Source organism: Anopheles marshallii, chromosome 2 (genome assembly GCF_943734725.1).
Source record: "Anopheles marshallii chromosome 2, idAnoMarsDA_429_01, whole genome shotgun sequence".
NCBI lineage: Eukaryota > Metazoa > Arthropoda > Insecta > Diptera > Culicidae > Anopheles > Anopheles marshallii.
In genome coordinates, this window is record NC_071326.1 from 56,985,873 (window position 1) to 57,006,253 (window position 20,381).

The 20,381-nt window shown below is 41.2% G+C and overlaps 7 protein-coding genes across 7 annotated transcripts; 3 read left to right on the plus strand and 4 right to left on the minus strand.

Moving 5' to 3' along the window:
* Window positions 1-5,141: 5,141 nt before the first annotated feature.
* Window positions 5,142-5,548, minus strand: LOC128709242 (uncharacterized). Its single transcript, XM_053804229.1, has 3 exons — window positions 5,518-5,548; window positions 5,271-5,432; window positions 5,142-5,194 (listed from the first exon to the last, which is right to left on the minus strand). Exons 1-3 carry the CDS (start codon window positions 5,546-5,548, stop codon window positions 5,142-5,144), a joined length of 246 nt encoding a protein of 81 aa, XP_053660204.1.
* A 4,758-nt stretch (window positions 5,549-10,306) lies between these two features.
* On the plus strand, window positions 10,307-12,401 carry LOC128718212 (dnaJ homolog subfamily C member 11). The gene is made up of 6 exons (XM_053811880.1): window positions 10,307-10,375; window positions 10,499-11,180; window positions 11,248-11,455; window positions 11,530-11,646; window positions 11,725-12,181; window positions 12,252-12,401. Exons 1-6 carry the CDS (start codon window positions 10,307-10,309, stop codon window positions 12,399-12,401), a joined length of 1,683 nt encoding a protein of 560 aa, XP_053667855.1.
* Window positions 12,402-12,949: 548 nt separating this feature from the next.
* On the plus strand, window positions 12,950-13,604 carry LOC128708969 (uncharacterized). The gene is made up of 3 exons (XM_053803950.1): window positions 12,950-13,168; window positions 13,244-13,428; window positions 13,496-13,604. The coding sequence occupies exons 1-3, from the start codon at window positions 12,950-12,952 to the stop codon at window positions 13,602-13,604; spliced, it is 513 nt and encodes a 170-aa protein (XP_053659925.1).
* Window positions 13,605-13,933: 329 nt separating this feature from the next.
* On the minus strand, window positions 13,934-15,268 carry LOC128709130 (GPI mannosyltransferase 1). The gene has a single exon (XM_053804115.1). The coding sequence runs from the start codon at window positions 15,266-15,268 to the stop codon at window positions 13,934-13,936; it is 1,335 nt and encodes a 444-aa protein (XP_053660090.1).
* Window positions 15,269-15,386: 118 nt separating this feature from the next.
* LOC128708484 (uncharacterized) lies at window positions 15,387-15,584 on the minus strand. Its single transcript, XM_053803462.1, has one exon. It carries the CDS (start codon window positions 15,582-15,584, stop codon window positions 15,387-15,389), a length of 198 nt encoding a protein of 65 aa, XP_053659437.1.
* A 160-nt stretch (window positions 15,585-15,744) lies between these two features.
* On the minus strand, window positions 15,745-16,293 carry LOC128718213 (uncharacterized). The gene is given in 3 exon segments (XM_053811881.1): window positions 15,745-16,004; window positions 16,088-16,172; window positions 16,174-16,293. Coding segments are annotated over 3 exon segments (384 nt in total). The 3' UTR covers window positions 15,745-15,825.
* A 298-nt stretch (window positions 16,294-16,591) lies between these two features.
* Window positions 16,592-18,919, plus strand: LOC128718214 (zinc finger protein 235-like). The gene has a single exon (XM_053811882.1). It carries the CDS (start codon window positions 16,592-16,594, stop codon window positions 18,917-18,919), a length of 2,328 nt encoding a protein of 775 aa, XP_053667857.1.
* Window positions 18,920-20,381: the final 1,462 nt, after the last annotated feature.

The following is a 20,381-nucleotide window of genomic DNA, read 5'->3' on the forward strand; positions in this document are numbered from 1 at the left end:
TAATTGTATCGTTACACCACAAAACATCTTTACATCCTTTTTAATTTCACGTAAATGAAACACGCTGATTCATCTTTGCTTTTCACTTTACAATTATTGTACGGCTGGTTCGTCCTGTTCACAATCAACTACGACCCCAACTACAAGGTCAGCGAAAGTGAAAAGGACAGCGTGCGTCTCAAAGCGACAGTCTTCTTGTGATGCGAGTCTGAGATTTATACGCTTTATTTAGATTAATGTGGCCTCGAGAGAAGTTAATTTGGCTGGTAATTAAATTCATCGCTATCGTTAGAAGCAAACTTCACTTGGCCGTCTCTGGCCCCATCTGAAATGGCGAACGAACTTGGATGAACTGAACTTTTGAGCACGAAATGGAACATCAGCAACAGAGTTCACGCCATGGTACTAACCAAGATCAACCATCAGGCTCTGTGTTTTATCCGTGATAGTAGGTCATAAATTACCCATGATTCCGTTGCTGGTAAGCAGAACCAACGTCGTTTACTGGAATTGCAAGTTGCAATTATGGGTGTGATGATAAGTATGGAGTCTAGCGTTAGTACGCTTCGGTGTTAGGATTGAATGTTGTTGCAATATGTATCTACGCATTAACCATTTTTGTGGCAATTGGCTGCAGTTTACACTGGATTACAGTTTACATGGTGAGTAGAGACGTGAGGTTTTTTCAATCGTAATGGTTTCTCTGGAAACTTTTCATGCGTGATTATATTTACATTTATTTTAAAGAATGCGTTCAAAAGCGTTCGTTTGAAAAAAGGACCATAGATTTAATATCACTATAATAACAAAGCTGAATGATGAACTAATTGTATTGCATAGAAACGTGCGATAGTATCTTTTAGAGCCATTATAAACTTTCCACAATACATTGTTATGTGCCCAACCGACGCCTCAACCTACACAACAGGCACGTAAACCATGCTGGGAGTCCTTCTATTTCAGTGAAATTGGGTTGTGGGTGGTTGGAATATGTATGCTACCATGTTCACAGCATGGTGCATGAGCCCGTACACATTCACATGAGCACATCTGGAGCGATGGCCGCGCACAGCGAATCAACCAGAAACCCACCAGAATGGAAAGCTTAGCTGACCATATCGAGCCACAAACCACCCAGTAACGCTTGCCGTGGCCTAAAAACCAAGCGGTATGGAAGTAAATAAATTAAACTTTTATTTAAATTTCACCGCCGTTTTTACTCGCCGCAATGCTTCCGTCAACCTTCCTTTTTTCTGGCTGTCTACACACATATGCACATGCGTGGCGCAGATGAACCACCGGAAGGCTATCGTTAGCTAAACTAGACGGATTTTTGCCGCAGGGAGAATTGGAAAAGCTCGTTATTTAAATTGAATTAAAACACCACAAAACTACACATAAAGTTTCATCTGCCCACCGGCTATTCTGTGCCCGGTGCTGATGAATTTTATCATTTTGCCATTCTCAGATGCGTTGATTTAATAGGCGAGGTATTTCATCCACCACCACCGGTTTATCGCTTCAGATGTGTGGGCTAGTAGGTGCGTTCCATCACAGCGAAGTATTGAGCGAAGATTGTGCTTTATTTGTACTTATGGGTTTATGGTTGTACTGCTAAAAAAAAATGTGTATATTTGTATTTAACACGTGCAATTAACACTTATATGTACGGAAAAAGTGTACTATTTCAAAATAATAGTTCGAATTAATACGTGATCTATCTTGTCATCTTACGTGCTCAGATGTTACGACAACAATCTTACAACTTTACGCGGATCTAAGCTCAAAGGATATAAGCATCATACAACAATGGCTACAGACGTTGGAATGAGGCATTTCTCACATTGTTACGGATTAGATTTAATGCTGCTGCACACGGTGGGGAATTCTATCCACAGGTTAACTTTTGACTGTGTGAAAATGTGGCAACGGACATTCGCCATTGGTAAGCTGAGAGCAGTAAGTCGACGTCGATTGTATGTTGACCATTATATTTGCTCCACTGAGAAATCGGTTGTGGAAACAGGATTACCTTCTAGTTTCCGTTCGTTCCGTCCGGCTGTCATGGGGCAAATGCTGGCCAGGACACTAGTGCCACTGTTGCTTCCTTCCGGTCCTTATAGCTACAAGCATGACCAATTCAGCGAAAGAGTCCTGAAGGATTTGCTCTCGAAACTTAAGCATGACCGTATTTCTGACCTTGTGCAATAATGTGGGTAGGCAAACGTTACCCAAACGATGTGGTTGGTGTCGTTTTCTTGTTAAGCTTAATAATAAATCGTACTTCCTCTACCGCTGCTTACCATGCAGTGTTCAGTGCACTTTGGGTACGTTGGTCTACTTACCACCCAGCCAAAGAACCAATCGAAAGCACTCCACACCACAGGCTATGCAAATGTGGATGCATTTGATTTCTGCTTCCATTTGCATGTTTCAGTTAGCTCAAGTGTGTGCGGTAAGGTTCGACTTTTCAATTTCCTGTCCATAGAACATATTTCTCCATACGTGCAACGTTCTGCCTAAAAAGGACTCATCGTCACGCACCCTACACATCAGGTGTACCTTTTTTTTGCAGTGAGTCTTTATGAAGCATAGGTTTGACTTCATCCAAGGTGGTAAACACTGTTTTGTGGTAGATCCTATGTCGTGTTATCGCGGGACAAAACAAATAGCTTTTTTGTGTTTAATTAAATCAAAATTTATTTAGAATTGTTTGTTAATAATTACCTCTCAGAAAATTTGTTTCTGATTGATGCAAAGTGTTACAATCAATTATTATCAAAAAGCTGTTGTGGATATCCAGGAAATATTAATGCTAGTAAAGCAATACCGGACATTATGTACACGTCTAAAGCATAATGTTACTTTTGCGAAGGTATCCACTTCTTGTTGGCAGTATAACTTATGGGGGTCTTTGTCCACACCCGCAACATTGGTGTATCTACGGCGTTCTTCCATTAGCGAGAATGAAACATAAAAATGAGAATGAAACCGGACGACCCAGCCCATAGGTCGTCCTTTTAGATCGTCTACATGGACACAGGAGGCGTAGTAGACTCTAATTGAGTAGGAGTGATGACGTAGATGCGTCTGCGAGTTAGATCGGAATTATGGATTCACAGACCACGTCGCTAGTCCGTGAACAGTTTAGAGGACTCCTGCAGCAGACCAAGATCGTGAAGCGGTTGTAGCGCCTGATAAATCAGTAAATAAGTAAGATGTACTAAAATAGCAATAAATATATAAGACTCAGTAAATAAAATCTTCGTCAGTTGCTCGGTATTAACAGAGGATGATGGTGGAAACGAAGGGGCCTAACGGTCCATCGATATTATTAATAAACAATTAAACAATGTTTAGTCCAAGATTCTCGCAGTAAGATTAAAATTTTCTAGATCTACGATTGTTAACCGTACATCTTATAGCAAGCCGATTGAGCTAGAGTTTATTGAGTTTATAATCGTACCATTTTTTATAGCAAAAATGGGGTTATATGAATTTAAGGAGTTACTGAAACAAAATGTAAAAAAAATGTTAAAATAGAACGCCTGGCAAGATGACATCGCCCACTAAAGCTAATCAACGTTACGAGTTGTTTGGGATTTCGTGGATGATGGATCGATGATACAGTATTACTCCAAGTAGACGTGAGGATGACACTTCGGGAATTATCGTAAGAGTTGTGTAAATCACCAAGAATATTATTATCCGGAATATTGTTATTATCCGAATCTTAAAGGTGTTACCTTTATGAACGTTACCCCCGCGAAAGTTTGGATTTGTTAGCAGGGCCGTTAGGGGTGCCACCAGCAATTTAGTTTTTGCTTTGTTATTTTAGTGCATCTACAGCTTTTTTATTACTTATTCGCTAAATGCTGGTACTGTTATACAACCGATTACTTATTCGCTAAATACTGGTACTGTTATACAACATGCCATACAAACAAGAAGAGCCACAAAAGACAAATAAACTAAATGCTAGTATTTTGATTTATCAAATTAATAAAAAAGCTTGCTTTAAAAAATGGCTGCTAAATCGAGTCAACCGGTAAAGATTCCCAATCCCATCCCGCTTCACATGCCCGATGGGAAAGGTTTAAGTGGAAATACGTGCAGCTTGTAAGGGTACTTCCCGTTGCTACCAAGCTAAAAGATAATCGTAAAATGTACCCTGCGTTAGATCACGATACAGGTGTTGACTGCGGGGTATAACGTGTTATTTTACGAGCGCGAGGACGCCAACTACAGTCCCAGGTGGGTTAAGCCCCATGATCTTTAAGTCCGCCACCGTTATAGAGATTTGTGGCAGCATTTGAGATAATTTATCGGCGTATGTTTTACTTGATTGAAGTGAATTTATTTTGTACCACGTGCCGTGTTATTTTTTGCCCTTTGGCGAAAGCGTACACCAGAATGTCGTAGATCTTTTCGTCTCACAGTAAACATTTGATACAAATACACTCGCATCATTAAGTCAGGTGAGATATGAATAATTAGATTTACATAATGCATAGTTACTGAAGTGTTCAAGTGAGCATTCGCAATATACGAACGGTTCTACCTTGATACTACTCCAAATTAACGCATGTGCCTATGAGTGCCTCCTTTCTACTGTATTTTTTTCTTTTCAGGTAATTTTCAAAAGCTTTTACTGTAATTATCTCAATCTGGCATAACTCGACGTTAAATTTCTCTCGTCGCTTTTCGTATGAATTGGAATGAAAAACAAAAAAATAAATTAATGAGAAGATATTACCGAGAGGAGCAGCGCATCAATCACGGTGGTATATCCTTCTCAAATCAAAAGCGTTCCGGAAAGGTTCGAGATGGTGTTGAAGTTGTTGATTTATGCGTAGGCTTGGTTTGACCCTAAAACATACGAGTAATACCATCATCTGCAGAAAAGAATGGTAAAACCTAAATGCCTCAAAACACCAACCAAAAGTGTAGTCATTTGTTTCTCGATGAAAAAGTGACCTGAAAGCAAAACCATCCAATACGCAACGTATGGGAGTAACTTTTTTTTATTCTTTCAAGAAAAATCATTTCAGAGTAGATGAAAAATACTAAAGAAAGTCAGCATTCGCTTGCGTTTGTGCGTAGCAAAAATAGATGAAGGTTTGCGTAGGATTATTAGCCGATTATTTTTGCCAATCATTATCATCACAGTTGCTCTCGTCGACTTCCCTGAATCCTTTTGAGGACGAGAAAAGAAATTAATTAATGATCATGAACTCTTATCCGTATAGTATATAGCTACGGTTGCTTACTGTTATTTGGCTCACACTTATTGTGACCCTCTAGCAGGCATCTGTTGGAAAAGTACCGAAATTTCCGTCCATCGGTTGCACAAACCGGGTCGAGTATGTGTGGACAAGCGACGGTGCATTCATTGTCTTCACCAGCACTCAGTTGGAACAGCAAAAGTGTAACTAAAATTGAAAACCAAATCATCGCTGCATGTATACATTCCTTTGCGTTACAATAATCTAGGCAACAAAACAACTGCAAGCCTACCGATTGTAAAACGAAACCATTTACTTTCCATGTTTGAATAGTTTTCACTATGGTTCACAGAGACACTGGTGCAAAATGCTTCAACTTGTTTGGTTTTATAGCTGCAACCGAACATCGAATCGCGTAACTTTCGTAGCGCTGCCGTACAAATTTGTCAACTGAACAAACAGATAATAAACAGGTTGTGAGCGTTTTCGACCGTCGGGTAACCTGGTAGTGCACTGCCTGAAGGCATGTTATCTTTTAAACAAACATCAGGTTTTTTTTACTTTTTAAACGACGTTGCATTCGAAAAACAAGCATTTGAAAGAAGTTTCTAATTCACAGCGAATTATATACATTAACCTTATTACAACGAAACAAAAACTGACAAGCGAAAATAAAACAGACAATTTGATGGAACCTGTTTCAGAGTTAATATGGTTTATTGCTGTACATTTTTTACATTATGTTCTGGGTCAATGTCAGTTTGCTTTAGAACTCTTATTGATTATTTATTTTGCCCAAAATTATGCTTCGAATAAATCTAATGCATTAATAGCAAGATAAAGAACAAGATGTTTTTTTTTTGGGTTGGAGTATTTGGATGTAAGAGTGTTACTTAAGCGTTAGGGTATAAGGAAAAGGTACAAATTATGAGGAAAAAGGATTTTATTTGAGTAGAATAACATTCTCTTGTCTTTGAAATCGTTACATTGTCTATACTTAATACTTTGCGATCTTTTACCTTTTAATTGCTCTTACACTGTAGTGTTTGTTATATGTTATCCACCCATAAAGTCACCAACCCATTTTCAGTTAACGACTGCATTACTTCATCCCCAATAGCACATAAACTTTAACAGGCTTAACTCTGTTAAGTTCACGCAATAACCGCACTATTTTCCTCTACGCGCCGTGCCAAATGGGAAGTTGACTTGCGTGTTCTGGATACTGCCATGAGTCAGGCATCCTCAACTCACTTCTTCGCTTTCGCTGGAGGACAATTTCCAGCATTTTTATGGACATGTATGGCCAACCCAGTAATAATCAGTTCTATACCGACGGATCCTCTTCAAAGGTGGGCATGGGCTTTGGTGTATTTAACACATGCACCGAAGCTTGCCACAAGCTTAGACAGCCATGCTCAATCTATGTAGCTGAGCTTGCTGCTATCTTTTATGCGCTGGTACTTATAAGTGCTAGTCCTCCGAAGCAGTATTTTATATTCACAGACAGCCTTATCGCTATCGAAGCACTGTAATTCATAGAGGCTATAAAGAGCCTCCGATATAAAGAGCTCCGATTACTTAATCAGCAAAATGTTGTATATTGTAAGCTCTCTGTTTAACAAAGCGTTTCGAATATCGCTGCGGTAATAATATTGCGGTATTCCCGGGAATGAAAAGGCAGATCTCTTGGCCAAACGAGGTGCCTCTGAGGGTAACTTTCTTGAGAGGTCGATGAGGGCAGCTTTATTGAGAGGTCTTCGCACCCCACATCAGCTTTGCATGGTACGCTGGCAGAGCATGTGGGTTGATGTTGAAATCGGGAGGTTCTTGTTCTCAATCTCACCACAGGTATCCCTGCGTCCCTGGTTTCACAGGCTTCCGGTAGGTCGTGCGTTCATTCGTATGATGTCTAGACTTCTGTCGAACCATTAGGCAATTTATCTGGGACACCAACTCTCAAAGACGACCACGAGGCCAAGGCCTCCTAAAGTGGTTGACTTGATAGCTCGTCAGGTTAGGTATCATCTTCACCAAATACACGAGGAGAAAGAACGGGAGACAACTTAAGCTCCAACCAAAGGATGCTGCAGATGGCCCGTCCGAATGTCGGAACTAGTCGAAATCAAAGCCCGCTGAAATCAAAAGGAGGATAGGATAGAGATACCCAAAAAAGACGCAGCCATTTCTACCGAGTTCACCCGGGATAAGGTGCATCCTAATGGTGAGGGAAGGAAATGTCCCCCTCTCAGGAAATCGTACGGAGGTAGGTTAACTTTTTTACTTATTTATTTATCAGGTGCTCAAATCACGTCACGATCTTTGCATGGAACAGTCAACCACATGGCTACGGTTAAACGTATTCTGCCGGCAGGGAGGTTTGCCAAATCTCCCTCGGTGATTTGCTCGTACGATCTGATACCTAACTCGAGTTGTCACCGGCAAAGTCCTATCTCAAGCCTCCTCGTGGCGCTGCTGGATACGGACACACTGGACCTCACTAACCCAGTGTCTTGAGCTTTCGACACCGGAAGGTCAAGCCCAAAATCCGTTGTGTCTGCAAAGGGGTCGTGAGATGTATAGGAGCTGGAAAGTGATCTCACCAATGTCACCTACTGGCCAAGCCTAAAATCCGTGGTGCCCCATAGGAAGGGGGCCAAAACATAAAGGTTCCTAGCTCAGTTCCTTTATGTTGGCCATATCATGGCTCCTGCCGGGAGCCGAAACATGGATTTCTTGTGTCTTGTTGTTTCGAACGCTTGTGACTAAGCAGCACCTCCTTTACCACTAGATGCCGATGCATCATTGGGGATAAGCGCGTCCCGTCTGTGTGCCAATGCGCCGTATCTCCAGCATACGAGCCAGTGAGTACTCTTTATGGACTAGTTATCCGGGGTCTCGCACATACAGCAATGACCTTGATTTCCATGAGGCGAACGTGTAAAAATTGCTGTTGTGATACTTTTGAACGCTGTCATCGGTATCAATGACTTAAGCTAACTACGGTGAGACGAATGGCCTAACACTGTATGGAGACAGGTCCTGCGACACGGCGGAACTCGCCCGATCCTCCACATCCGTATACAGTTGTTGATTAAAGTTATCATAGTTAGCATCACACAGTAGTTGGAGCGCAAAGCAAAGGTCGAATGCTGACGTTTGTCACATCTCGGATGGGCAACGTCTAGAAGTCAACAGTGGTTGTTGGCTGGTGTATTCTGTGGCAAGTGTACAAATCGGTGACTATGTTAGCTGAACGCTAAAGGCCGTTTTCAGCCCCATGTGGGCAGTTCTCGGTTCATAGACACCGTGGTATGCACCTGCTGCAGGGAAACACCATGTGCGCAATCCCGCCACTGCAGTAATAGACTCGTGTGGTAGGTATGCTGAAAGGTGATATTTGAGTTGGGGAGGCTTAACAATCTTCAACCTCTAGTTTAAACGTGGATCTAACCTTACCAAACGCGAGGGGAGTGGACTGATGCACTGACAGTTGTCATGCGTAGCTGTTCTTGCTGATGTCGTGATCATCTCGAACGCCTGACATCTAACTAATGCTCATCGCGCGGCGCCGTGAGGGTTTTTGTTAGCTTTTCGTAAGGACAAATATACCCAGAAGGCCTATTGCTGACGTATATGTCTTAACGGACCATCCGGCATAGGTTCTGAGGCTTAAGGAGTTGTTAGTCCTTAGGCGCTTCGGCGAATTGGGCAGTGCCCTGGGTTAGGTGCCTCCTACATACGAGCAGGCGTCCTTGGCTTAAGGATATGGGTTCTCTATGAAGATACTCTCCTCCGACAATCTAAAACAAAGAAACGTATTCTGCCACCTGCTTTTTCGTGCATATCTAACGGCTCTCATCTATTTCAGCTCGAGTCTACGTGCCTGCTGTGTGAAGCAATATTCTATGAGCAATGTCGTCTAGAGTCGTCTTCAATTTTTTACATATTTATCCATTCTATTCATTAATCCATTATTGTATAACGATTGATGTCCATTTCATGGGTGGTTTGAATGATGGGGTTGATGTTTCCTTGTTGATGGATTTACAAAAGAAAAGATTGATAGTCGATGGCTCTGAACCATGAGTGCAACGAAATGACTTTCGCTCCTAATTTTAATTGCTAAGCAGTTTTATCTTGTTATGAATAAGTAATCGCGATTATTCTTGATCGTTTGCTGATTTTATCACTAATAGAATACACAGGTACGAATATATCACAACACAGATTAAAATGCGTTCGTCATATGCGAGCGGTACGATCGAGTGCCTCCTCGAGGCCATCCGAATGATCGAAAAATCGGGGCCACTCATTTACCGATGACGGCGGGTTATCGGTGAGTTCCCTCCGCTCGGCTTCAGATGTGCACAACACAACAAAAATAAAACTTATGAAATAAATTTAAATGAAATTAACAGATGAACGTTTATAAAATGCTATTACAACTCTTATTGCCAGTTTAATATGTTCTAAATGTTAGCAATAGTTTCGGGGGTTTAATTGGTTTAATTTGTTTTGAGAATAAAATCGATCGAACAGATCTTGTCTTCATGTTCATTGTTTAGTCCTCAGTCTGACCCCTTCAAGTGTGCAAATTGTGGCTGAAGTTAAAGGCGGGATTGAAGTTCAAGCGAAATTTTGTGTGCATCCATAAATCAACGATTTTGGCGGGACAGCTTCTGAATGTACGTTAACTTCGAACTTTGAACAACAACCAAATTAAAATTCAAAATATGTGCAAAATCTTCCAATCCGTTCGGATGATCCGTGGTGTTTACACCTCCGTTGCTTAAAAGTTGGATTGAAATCGAAATTGAGAATGAATGCTTTTGTAAATTAGTTGGTATTTTGGTTAGTGAGCATAATATTGTTTATGTTTCAAATATTAAAATTAATCATCAAGATCATTTACATAAAAATACAGGAATGAAATACTTTGTTATATCACTTTACATGACCGTAGCATCGACGAAGGTGCGTTAAGAATCGGTGTAAGCAGCTGTTTTCTTTCATAAAAAATAGGCGCTCCGATTGTTTACCAGTGAATTTTCCAGTGCTTTTAATTCTTTCCGTTCGTAATGGATGATAACGAAGAACTAGATTACGTCGAGGTAGATTATTATGCTACCTTAAATTTACCCCGAAGTGTAAGTTCATCTTTTATTTGTAATCGTTAGAAAGATTGAAAACGTGCATGGTTTCGTCATGCGAGCATCTGATTACATCAACAAACTCACCTACCCGGCAATTTCACGTTGGTTTGCTTTTAGGCTACCCAAGAGGAAATCAGCAAAGCGTACCGGAACTTGAGTCGAATTTTCCATCCCGACAAGCATGGAAATGGCGAAAATAAGCAGAAAGCAGAACTTATGTTTAATCGCACGAAAAAAGCTTACGAAGTATTGTCTGATCCCCATCAGCGCGCTATTTACGATTCGCTGGGTGTAAAAGGGCTGGAGACAGAAGGTTGGGAAATAGTGCATCGTACTAAAACGCCAAATGAAATCCGGGAAGAGTATGAGCGTCTGGCTCAAGAGCGGGAAGAGCGCCGCTTGCAGCAGAAAACCAATCCGCGTGGAAACATTTCGGTGCACATCAATGCGACAGACTTCTTCAGTCGCTACGATGACGAATATTATGATAGCGGTTTGCTACCATCAATTGAGGTGTCAGGCATGAGTATGTCACAGTCGATTGAGGCTCCGTTGTCGCGAACGGAAATAGCAACGCTATCCGGAAGTCTCCACTTGCAGAATGGTGTAGGCAGTGGCAATTTCCTCCTCTCCGGAAAGAGATTGATCAACAAGGGATGGTTCGAAGTTGACTGTGGAGCTGGAAATGGCCCCGTGCTGGGAGCCAAAGGTTCACGTAATCTTACGAATAGGATTTTCTTGACTGGAGGAACAACTTTCCATTTTCGGCCGAATGCAATCATACCAGGATTGACAGGAAGTACGCTTAATAGAGTTGTAATGTGGGCGATTAATGCATTAAACGGACTTCAAAACATTCGTTCTAGCTTCAGCAATACAGCTTGACAAGCACACCGTAGGCTATCTAACGTACAATGCTGGACTGCAGAATTCCATGTCAACCGTTGTGGAAAGGAACACGGAAAAGTACCATTGCAATCTTACTATTACACTTGGTATTCCTCATTGCTACGTAGCTGCAGCTTACACGCGAAAGCTTTTGGAACAAGGCCTAAAACTTCGAGTAGCATTGAAGTGCGTCCAGTGCGAATCGGGAGTTGGTAAGGATTGATGAGAATAATACAGCAATGCTTGTTTAATGTTTTCAGAGGTGGTACGTTTGGCTTCTTGTCTGAATGTGGAGCAGAAAAGAAGGTTTCGAAATACAGCTCTGTATCAGCGACGGTTTGTGTCGGTGTACCGTCTGGCGTAATGTTAAAAATTAAGTATGAAACATTCCTATACTGTTACCTAAGGCGTTTGTGGTATACTTAAAGATCATTATTCGTAAATTTTACTTACAGAATTATTCGTTCTACACAAACGTACTTGTTTCCGATTCACCTAAGCGATGAAATCATTCCGGCTGCTATATTTTACGCAACCGTAACGCCACTGCTAACATACTTTGTGCTGAAGAAAATGCTGTTTGACCCTATGAATGAGGCTACAAAGCGGAAAAACATCGAAAAGGTGAAAGAAACCAATGGTGCACGAATGGCGGAAAAGCGTAGAGAGGCAGAATCGGCAATTGCATTGATGGGCGCATTGTTCGAGCGCATTCGTAAAGATGAGCTTAAATGCGAAGGTCTCATTATCGTGTCGGCCTTGTATGGTAAATTTTCGGATGTGGAAAATGTCTCTCTGGAAGAGGCGGACGATATGGGTTTCGTTCAGCAGAACCCGTTCGTTATTGACGTTCGGATTCCTCTACAATGTATGGTGAAGGATTCCCAATTGACTTTGTATTCGTCTAGCAAGGTGAGTGTGACAATTTTTCAGCAAGCTGGGATTAAGTAGGCAAATAATGTGTTTGATTATGTATTTTTAGAGCGAATTACCCGGTTTTTACGATCCGTGTTTCGGCGAAGAGAAACAGCTTAAAATTGATTACGAGTTTAAAAACAAATCCTGCAGCTCGGTATTTGCAGACTGCGACCCCGTTCGCCTTCCGGCGGTTACGAACGAAACATCCCCATAAGTGAATGGATCGATTGAAGTAAGGTTACGCTTACGATCACAAGCGATCCAACGGAGTTCATAAATAGCCATCATGGTAGAGGCGCTTAATGCGAGTTTTAGTAAGCTGTAGTCGTAATTTTATTATTACCATAGGAAGGGTTAAGTAAAGCTAAATCAATAGCTCATTAATTGTTCAATGCTTTTATTGAATGTATTATGAAATCCGAACTATGAACAGTGGGGTGAAATATACCTCAAGAACTAAGCCAAAACACTTTTGAATCAAATGCTCTTCAATGTCAGTTACTCATTTTCAAAATATGTTTGTCTTAAACGCAACAACAGCATTATACGTTCCTGTTTTAAGCGTACGAATTTTTTAAAAATATGTTAGCAGTTGTTCCTGCACGACGTTGGCATGCACATATTTTATTTCTTTGTTGAAACCATTTTGGACCGAAATATTCGTAAGAATTTCATTGTGCGCACGAAACGTCAGACGTTGGGACACAATTGTTTTTGTGGTTTTGTAGTGCACCGAAACCGAAGCGGGCGAAAAACAGAAATATGAATTACGTAGAAAATTTGCTTATTTACGCAAGAAATCTTTCACCATTTTATATCTTCAGCATGGTAATATCGCTATGTGTTGTGCTGTTGACGGGATATCTTGGATTCACGGGATGTACCGCTACATTGGATCACGATGAACGAAACGAACAGCAGCAGAATAGCAGCGGTTCGCATGATAAAACCGCTCATATCAAAACATCTACTCAAAACACGGTAAGCGGGTTTTGTTTTTTCACTTGTGCATATGAACTTTTAATGTAACTAATTATTGTGTATACCCATTAATAGAATGATCTGTCCGACCGGTCGGATGATTCGACTGAAGACCACAGCAATGATAGCGAGCAAGAGCAGCAGCGGGAAAATGAAATCAACCTTCAGCTGCACATCGAGTCGTTAGGCCAGTTGAAATCAGCGAAACTGAAATCGATTGAAAAGTCACTAACCGATGAACAACGCCAGGCGGAAAAGGAGTAGGCTGATGCGAAGATTTAGCGTAATTCCAAAGTATATTACCTCATTCATTTTCATTTGTTTCAGAATTGAACGGGCCCAGTTAGCTGCAATATTTGAGCTTTTGAAAAAGCAGGCTGACTGTTCTAATCTTAACGAGGAAGATCTAAAAGAGCAGCTTAGTTTATATCGCTAACAAGCGTTATGCGATGAGTTTCGATTTTATACGAGTGCGTTTTGTGTGCTAGTCAATTTTTAACAGTAGATCTAAATGAGTGTCCATTCGATGTAGGTATTAGAATTATGTTGCAGGGACCATTAGGGAAATCCGCGAACAATCACAATCATATCGAGATACGTATGCTTGTATCATACAGAACCGCTATTTGGACCGTTTTTTTTAATCAAAAAAGGGAAAACCTTGACCCTATAGTCATACAAAGTCCAATAATAGTAAAACATTGAATATTAAATAACTGAATATTAATACCAGATTTTATTTACATGACTGATGAACGTACAAGATTAATCAATTTTATAATTATAAGCAATGTCATAGTTGCTAATAAGCATCTGCAAAATCAGCACGTTGGAAAAGAAGAAAACAATACTTTGTATCCAGATGTATTCGAACGTGTTCCAGCCTTTGAACTCCAGCAAATAGGCTGGCAACAGCCAGCCGCCCTGCGAGATGAACCACATTACTGGGATGAAAACAGCTTTCCGAATACCGATGTTTCGAAAATTTTTCACGCACAACGGCAATAGCGACAGGAACCAGACGAAGTACTGCGATGTGACGACCGGATTGTACGTGACCATTACGAACGCGATCGCAAAAAGTCCAAACGCTAGCGTTTGTCTGTGTTGTCCATACCGCACGGTGAGCATCAGAATGAGTATGAGCTGCGGCAAAAAGGTAAGAACCTTTTCGAGGATTGTTACATCGAACGTGGAACTCAGATATTGCAGATAGAAGTAGAGCGAGAAGTTGTGTCTCGTGTCTTTTCGTACTAGATGGTAGAGCATAGATTCGTATAGGAATTGATAACCGTACAACCAGTAAAATAACGCCGTGGAGGAACCGAACGCTACAACGGTGCCCAACACGAGGGCAATTTGCTTCGCATTTGGTTGTAAAATGTTGCGTACGACATCGGGCCATTTCTCTAGCGTTCGATTTTGCGTGGCGAGATAGAACGCCAGACAGAACCCGATGGGATATAGCCGAAAATGAATCGATAGGCCAAGAAACAACCCGGCGATAAAATGCTGCATGCTAGTTTGCTCGTTCTTTAGCAGAAAGTAGATGGATAGAAGGACGAGCGAACATGAAACACAGTCACCATTGCCGCGTGTTGCTATGATCATGGTGAGCGGGTTGTATAGCCAGCAGTAGGCACTGAGTTCTGCCATCCGGATGTACTTTGGAGGCAGCGCTTCATTGTTACTGTTTAGAATTTCATTTTTGCGCTTGATCAAATATTTGTTTCGATTGTTTAGCGTTTCCAGTTTGAGTAGCTTGGTTTCGATTGATATTTTATTGCTACGATAGCAATTCAGCAATATCCATTTGATGAGCACGCCTATAAGGATGTCGAACAGCGAAAATATGAACTTGCCAAAGCTCGGATGTATCAGTAAGTTCGGTAGTACCAGATAGGCCAACAAGGGAGTGTACCTATAGGTATGTCTTTTGAACGGAGATCCTAAGGCTAGCACGTGATTAGCGCCATCGGTGACCACGCGATAATCCACGTCTGTGTATTGCACGTCCGACAAACTATCCTGCACTTCGCCATAATATATGAGGAAAACACGAATCAACGTACTGATGATGAGATGCTTCTTGAATGACATTTTGTACACTGTTTATCGTTTCTGGTTCGTTTTTATATGAAACTATCTTTTTGGTTTAGTGCATGCCGTGTTCGTTATCTAAACTCGTTCTACGTTTGTTAGCTTTGGAGTCACCTCTCTACAGTTTTGTTTTCATTTCGATAGCGGCTTTCCGCATGCACTCTTTGAAGTTGTCAAACTCTTTATCGCAAGACCGATGCGCTACGTTAAGATCGATTGTTACGCACGTAGCGTAAGCCGCTGCAGCAACTGAGCACTTTGCCATCATCAGCGGATAACTGCGAAGCCGCTGGTTGGCTCTTTTCACAGATTCCATCGCAAAACACCGCACAAATACCAAACGTCCCGACGATATGCAACCACTTTACTTCGGCCCGATACGCAACGAACGGATCTCGCGAGGCGGCAATGCACTGGGTTCCGGTTCGGCAATAAACGCGTCGTACAGAGGTTTCGAAAAGAATATGAGTAGGGCGGTGGCGGTTATGAGATTGCTGTACAGTCGCGGATTACGTTGAAACCAATTACGTTTCGGAACTCGCAGTGGTCGTCTCGGATCAGTGTGCATTGCTCTTGCGGGCTGTTTCTCTTTCTCGAAGAATGGTTTCCTTTTCGGCTTTGTAATCACGATCAAGTTGGATGCCGGAACAGCACAGTGATACTTTATGCCACTTCAGACAGCATTGCCGCATGTCTTCGATGACATCGTAGCACTTCACCTCGTCGTAGCTGTGTTCTAATTTAGAAAAGATGTGAATTACGTAAGCGTAAATATAATTATTGTGGTCCGTGCGAAATCCCAAAGCCTTCCAAACTCACCTCTCAAACAGGTCTGAATTTTACAAGCTGCTGCTTTGCACGGATCTTTCGGTTTACTTTTGGACATGAAAAAGGAATAATTTTCATAAACCGCAAAAGTTGGTGTTTGCCGAACCCAGAAGAAATGTCAAATAATATGCAGTCGGCATTTTGCATTTGCCGCATGAATACAGCGTACGATCGAGTACTTCGATAGCTGTCTGCATTTTTGAAAACAGCATTTGTGGATATTTTTTATTTTTTCTTTAAATTACTTTGTTGGTTATTATTTGTTTCTTGTTCAAATCTATTTGAAATATTACCTGCCTTCTTGAACCCCACACCCTTTTTACATTGAGGAAAACAATTCGAACATCGAGTTCGACTGGGCGAGATGTACCCCGTTAAGGGAAATGTCAAATCATTTGTGGTTGCAAACAAACAACGTAAACAAACTCAGAACTATTTTTCCCGTTTCTTCAATTATCAGTCGCGTTTTAAGTTTTCTTTTCGCAGTCTGTAAATATGGGTAGAAAGTGTTGTGTGCCAAACTGTTGTTCAAATTACGATACAGTCATCAAACGTGGCCTTCCATCGATTAGTACCTTCAAGTTTCCCGCAGATCCATATCTCTTGGACTGTTGGAAGAAAGCAATCAATCGACCCGGCTGGATTCCTTCTAAACGTTCTAGTATTTGCATCAATCATTTTGAACCTGAAGACATTGAGCGGTCCAATAAACCGGCCAGGTTAAAACCAGGTGCGGTACCTAGCTTGTTTCCCAAAGCACAATTGGTGGTTGAATCCGAGACTAAAATACACAGTCAATGTTATAAAAGTGAAGAAATTTTGGTGAACGAAAATCAACGAGACGATGTTAGTGAAATACGCAACGCCTTGTGCCCAAATTCAAAACTAAACGTTGAAGTACCAACGGATGATTGTATTGAAAATTTAGAAAGTTTTAAAGCAGAAGTAAGTGAGAAAGTGCAAGACAAGGAATGGGTAATAGTTTGCAGGCCCAACGTTGTGCATTTATTTAGCATAAACGAGATCGACGATCGTTACGCAATCAGTATCAATGCCAGTATAAAAGTTTACAATAATTTGACAATGAGGATTTTCTTCAATGAAGAGGAACAAACCGTTGCGCCGTTGGGAACCGAAAATAAGCTCATAACTTGGTCACAACTCAATAGCATAATTGGCTGCATTACTACTCCTTGCTTCAATGATTTGAATACGACAATTACTGAAGAGTGTTTAAAAGCTGAAAATTACGAAACCGTGTTCCTCGAAGAACATTTGGAAGAAACGGAGCATGAAGAGGAAACACGTGTTGAAACTACTATAGAATTAAAAATAGAGAAACCATCTCCTGAAGTAAACACACACTACAACGAGATCGACCAGCTAGATACAGAACCCATAGCGCCTGGTAGTCAAAACCTTGCATGTCGTAAATCTGCATTAAAAGCGGTGTACAACTTACAGGCTGTGAGAAACAAATGCTTTATTTGTAATACGGAACATAATACAGCGGAGGAACTGGAATACCACTTGCTTACCCATCTAACCCTGTTGCCATACCATTGTATCAACTGTATCCACGAAGAAGTAGTTGTTAGAACACTATCTTCGCTAAATAGGCATCACTTAATGCACCAAAAACCACTAAAATGTCGCATCTGCGATAAACGCTTTATAACGTATGGTTCGCGTAGATTACACGAAGATTCAAAACACAGTAAGCACAGTGCAACATTCAGGTGCGATGTGTGCCAAAAAGAATTACCTTCAAGACGCAGCTTACAGTATCATCGCAAGCATCACGAATATCCCGATTCTTTTAGGTGTAATGTATGCCTACGAACTTTGTCCTCTACGTACGAATTAAAATTGCACATGAGAACACATACGGGAGAGAAGCCTAACAAATGCGTTTTTTGTGACGTTTCCTTCAACAGAAAATCGAATCTTACTGAACATGTCCGTAGGTGCCACAACGAGGAACGACCATTCATTTGTGAAATATGTGGTAAGCGGTTTAGTAGTCATGTAGGACTTAAAAAGCACGCGATTTTACATTGCTCTGGACAGAGAAAATTGCCCATAGTAACTCGATTATCGAAAGAGTTTCACTGCAAAGAGTGCGACAAGAGATTCGGAACATCTATCCAGTACCATTCGCATAGACGGCAGCACGTAAAACGATATCAATGTAGCTACTGTGGAATTCGGATTTCACAGTTGCGTGACTTTGAGGATCACGAAAACACGCATACCGGTTCCAGACCGTACGAGTGTCGCAGCTGCGGGAAAAAGTTTAAAACTGCTTCAACCTATTACGGACATCGATTAATTCATAGTGGAGAGAAGAAACACTTTTGCACAATATGTAACAAGGGGTTTCTACGTTTGCGCCATGTGCAGGTGCACATGCGAACGCATACGGGAGAAAAGCCATTTCAGTGTGAATTTTGTGGCCGAAACTATGCCGACAAACAAACCTACAATAAGCATAAGCTCACACATCGTCCTACCGTTGGAGATATGCTGAAAGCCAAAGAGAACACTGCTCCAGCCAAGAACATGGTGCAGAAACACCTAACCCAGGAAGAAAGCATAAAGCTAGAAGAAGCATTTGAATCACCGAGCAGAGAACATGTTTTTCAGTCGGGATTGGTATATTCAACAAACAATTTTGCATCTTCTCCTGTCTATAATTTAGAGATTAATTCAAGCAGTATCACATCTGCCATTTTAAACAGTCAAAGTCCAGTGCTATTTAACACTGTTTCACAAGGGACATACGTGGCAGAATTACCACAGTTAACATCATCTCAAAAATGAAAAATGCCTTTGGAATGGAAGTCTCTGAAAGCTCATCATCATTTTCATCGTACCTCAAGATGCTTCAAAATATAAGACTTGTTCAAAGGAAACATTTGTGCATTAAGGATCATTCAATTATTACGTAACGCAGATATTGAGAATTTTTTGTCCCCTGCATGTTTTTATCACAAAACATAACGCTTACTGCCGAGTACATACTACGAGTAACTTTAGACCTTCCAATACATCGAGCAGTTAAGGTCGCTAGTAAGTATCATACATTCTTCTTCTTTAGCGGCACAACAACCTCAAGAGGTCTAGGCCTGCCATTCTTGGTTTTATATGACTTTATGTACAGCTGGACTGTCAATCCTCCGTACGGGAGATTGGTCCGGTTGGGTTTTTCTACTGGTCCAGTTGTGTGAAATCGGTACCTCTACCAAATACACTGCAAGGCCACACCAAAAATTAATCGTTGTTAAAAATGTGTGTATGCTTGACATGGTCACCAACATACTGTTATGGAGACGAGCTATTTAAGTTTGTAGGTATTTCGGTTCTGATATTGATGATTTAAATTTCTTCGCCATTTGAAATATTTCCAGTCTCACCGGATTTAGAACTTTTTTCAGTCTTCGTAGCTTTGACAATAGCTTTCTTTACTTATTTACTTAAAGGCTTTACTTAAAGGCGCTACAACCGCTTCGCAGTCTTGGCCAGCTGCAAGACTAGGCCACATGGTTTGTCAGAAACGATGGGCGGTTAAAAAAGCCTGTCAACCAAAGAAATTTGGGAGCATGTGTAAAATCGTTCACGGTTGAGCGCCATCGTTATCCATTGTACCGGCCTTTCTGGCGGACGCATCAATGCCATCACTCCATCTCAATTTGGGCCTTCTACGCATCCTCTGTCTATGTGGACGTCCTAAAAGGACTTTATGGCCGGGGTCGTTTGGTGTTATTATCCTGACATGACTGTCCGCCGGAGGTCATCGAGAAATTCACTGTACAACAGCATGTTCCTCGCATAGCTCGTAGATCTCGTCATTGTAACGGCTCCTCCATTGTCCTTCCAGACATACGAGGACATTTCTTCTGAGCTTCTTTCTTTCGCATCTGTCTGCGGTTTCGAAAATTTCATCGGTTTTAGAAAAGCCCCACGTATCAGCGACGTATGTGAGTAATGGAACTATATAAGTTCTATATAACAATAACACTGCAAGGTTCGACTCAAACACTGCAATAACACTTCATCGCTATAAAGATTACGTAATGAAAGGATGAACTCCAAATTTAATGTTAGGGAAATAGTCCAGGACTATTGTTACAATATTGCTGCGGTTTTATAGATTCGGTGTCGGAACATTGAAAAATTAAACAAAGAGATTTGTTCCGTGCGGGTTGTGCTCTAGTTTATTAGGTACTAATAAAAATTGCCTTCAAATAACACTCTGAAAATTGTTGCTGGTAGTAGTTATGAA

What these genes read in the sequence shown, in the direction of transcription:
- LOC128709242 (XM_053804229.1), bottom strand. Translation starts at nt 5,548, where the DNA reads ATGGAAAGTAAATGGTTTCGTTTTACAATCG. An exon ending in ATGGTTTCGTTTTACAATCG is followed by an intron (nt 5,433 to 5,517) that starts GTAGGCTTGCAG and finishes TTTCAATTTTAG; the next exon opens with TTACACTTTTGCTGTTCCAA. An exon ending in TAAGTGTGAGCCAAATAACA is followed by an intron (nt 5,195 to 5,270) that starts GTAAGCAACCGT and finishes CGTCCTCAAAAG; the next exon opens with GATTCAGGGAAGTCGACGAG.
- LOC128718214 (XM_053811882.1), top strand. Translation starts at nt 16,592, where the DNA reads ATGGGTAGAAAGTGTTGTGTGCCAAACTGTTGTTCAAATTACGATACA.
- LOC128708969 (XM_053803950.1), top strand. Translation starts at nt 12,950, where the DNA reads ATGAATTACGTAGAAAATTTGCTTATTTACGCAAGAAATCTTTCACCA. An exon ending in AAACATCTACTCAAAACACG is followed by an intron (nt 13,169 to 13,243) that starts GTAAGCGGGTTT and finishes ACCCATTAATAG; the next exon opens with AATGATCTGTCCGACCGGTC. An exon ending in CAACGCCAGGCGGAAAAGGA is followed by an intron (nt 13,429 to 13,495) that starts GTAGGCTGATGC and finishes CATTTGTTTCAG; the next exon opens with AATTGAACGGGCCCAGTTAG.
- LOC128718212 (XM_053811880.1), top strand. Translation starts at nt 10,307, where the DNA reads ATGGATGATAACGAAGAACTAGATTACGTCGAGGTAGATTATTATGCT. An exon ending in CATACCAGGATTGACAGGAA is followed by an intron (nt 11,181 to 11,247) that starts GTACGCTTAATA and finishes CATTCGTTCTAG; the next exon opens with CTTCAGCAATACAGCTTGAC. An exon ending in GGCGTAATGTTAAAAATTAA is followed by an intron (nt 11,647 to 11,724) that starts GTATGAAACATT and finishes TTTTACTTACAG; the next exon opens with AATTATTCGTTCTACACAAA.
- LOC128708484 (XM_053803462.1), bottom strand. Translation starts at nt 15,584, where the DNA reads ATGGAATCTGTGAAAAGAGCCAACCAGCGGCTTCGCAGTTATCCGCTG.
- LOC128709130 (XM_053804115.1), bottom strand. Translation starts at nt 15,268, where the DNA reads ATGTCATTCAAGAAGCATCTCATCATCAGTACGTTGATTCGTGTTTTC.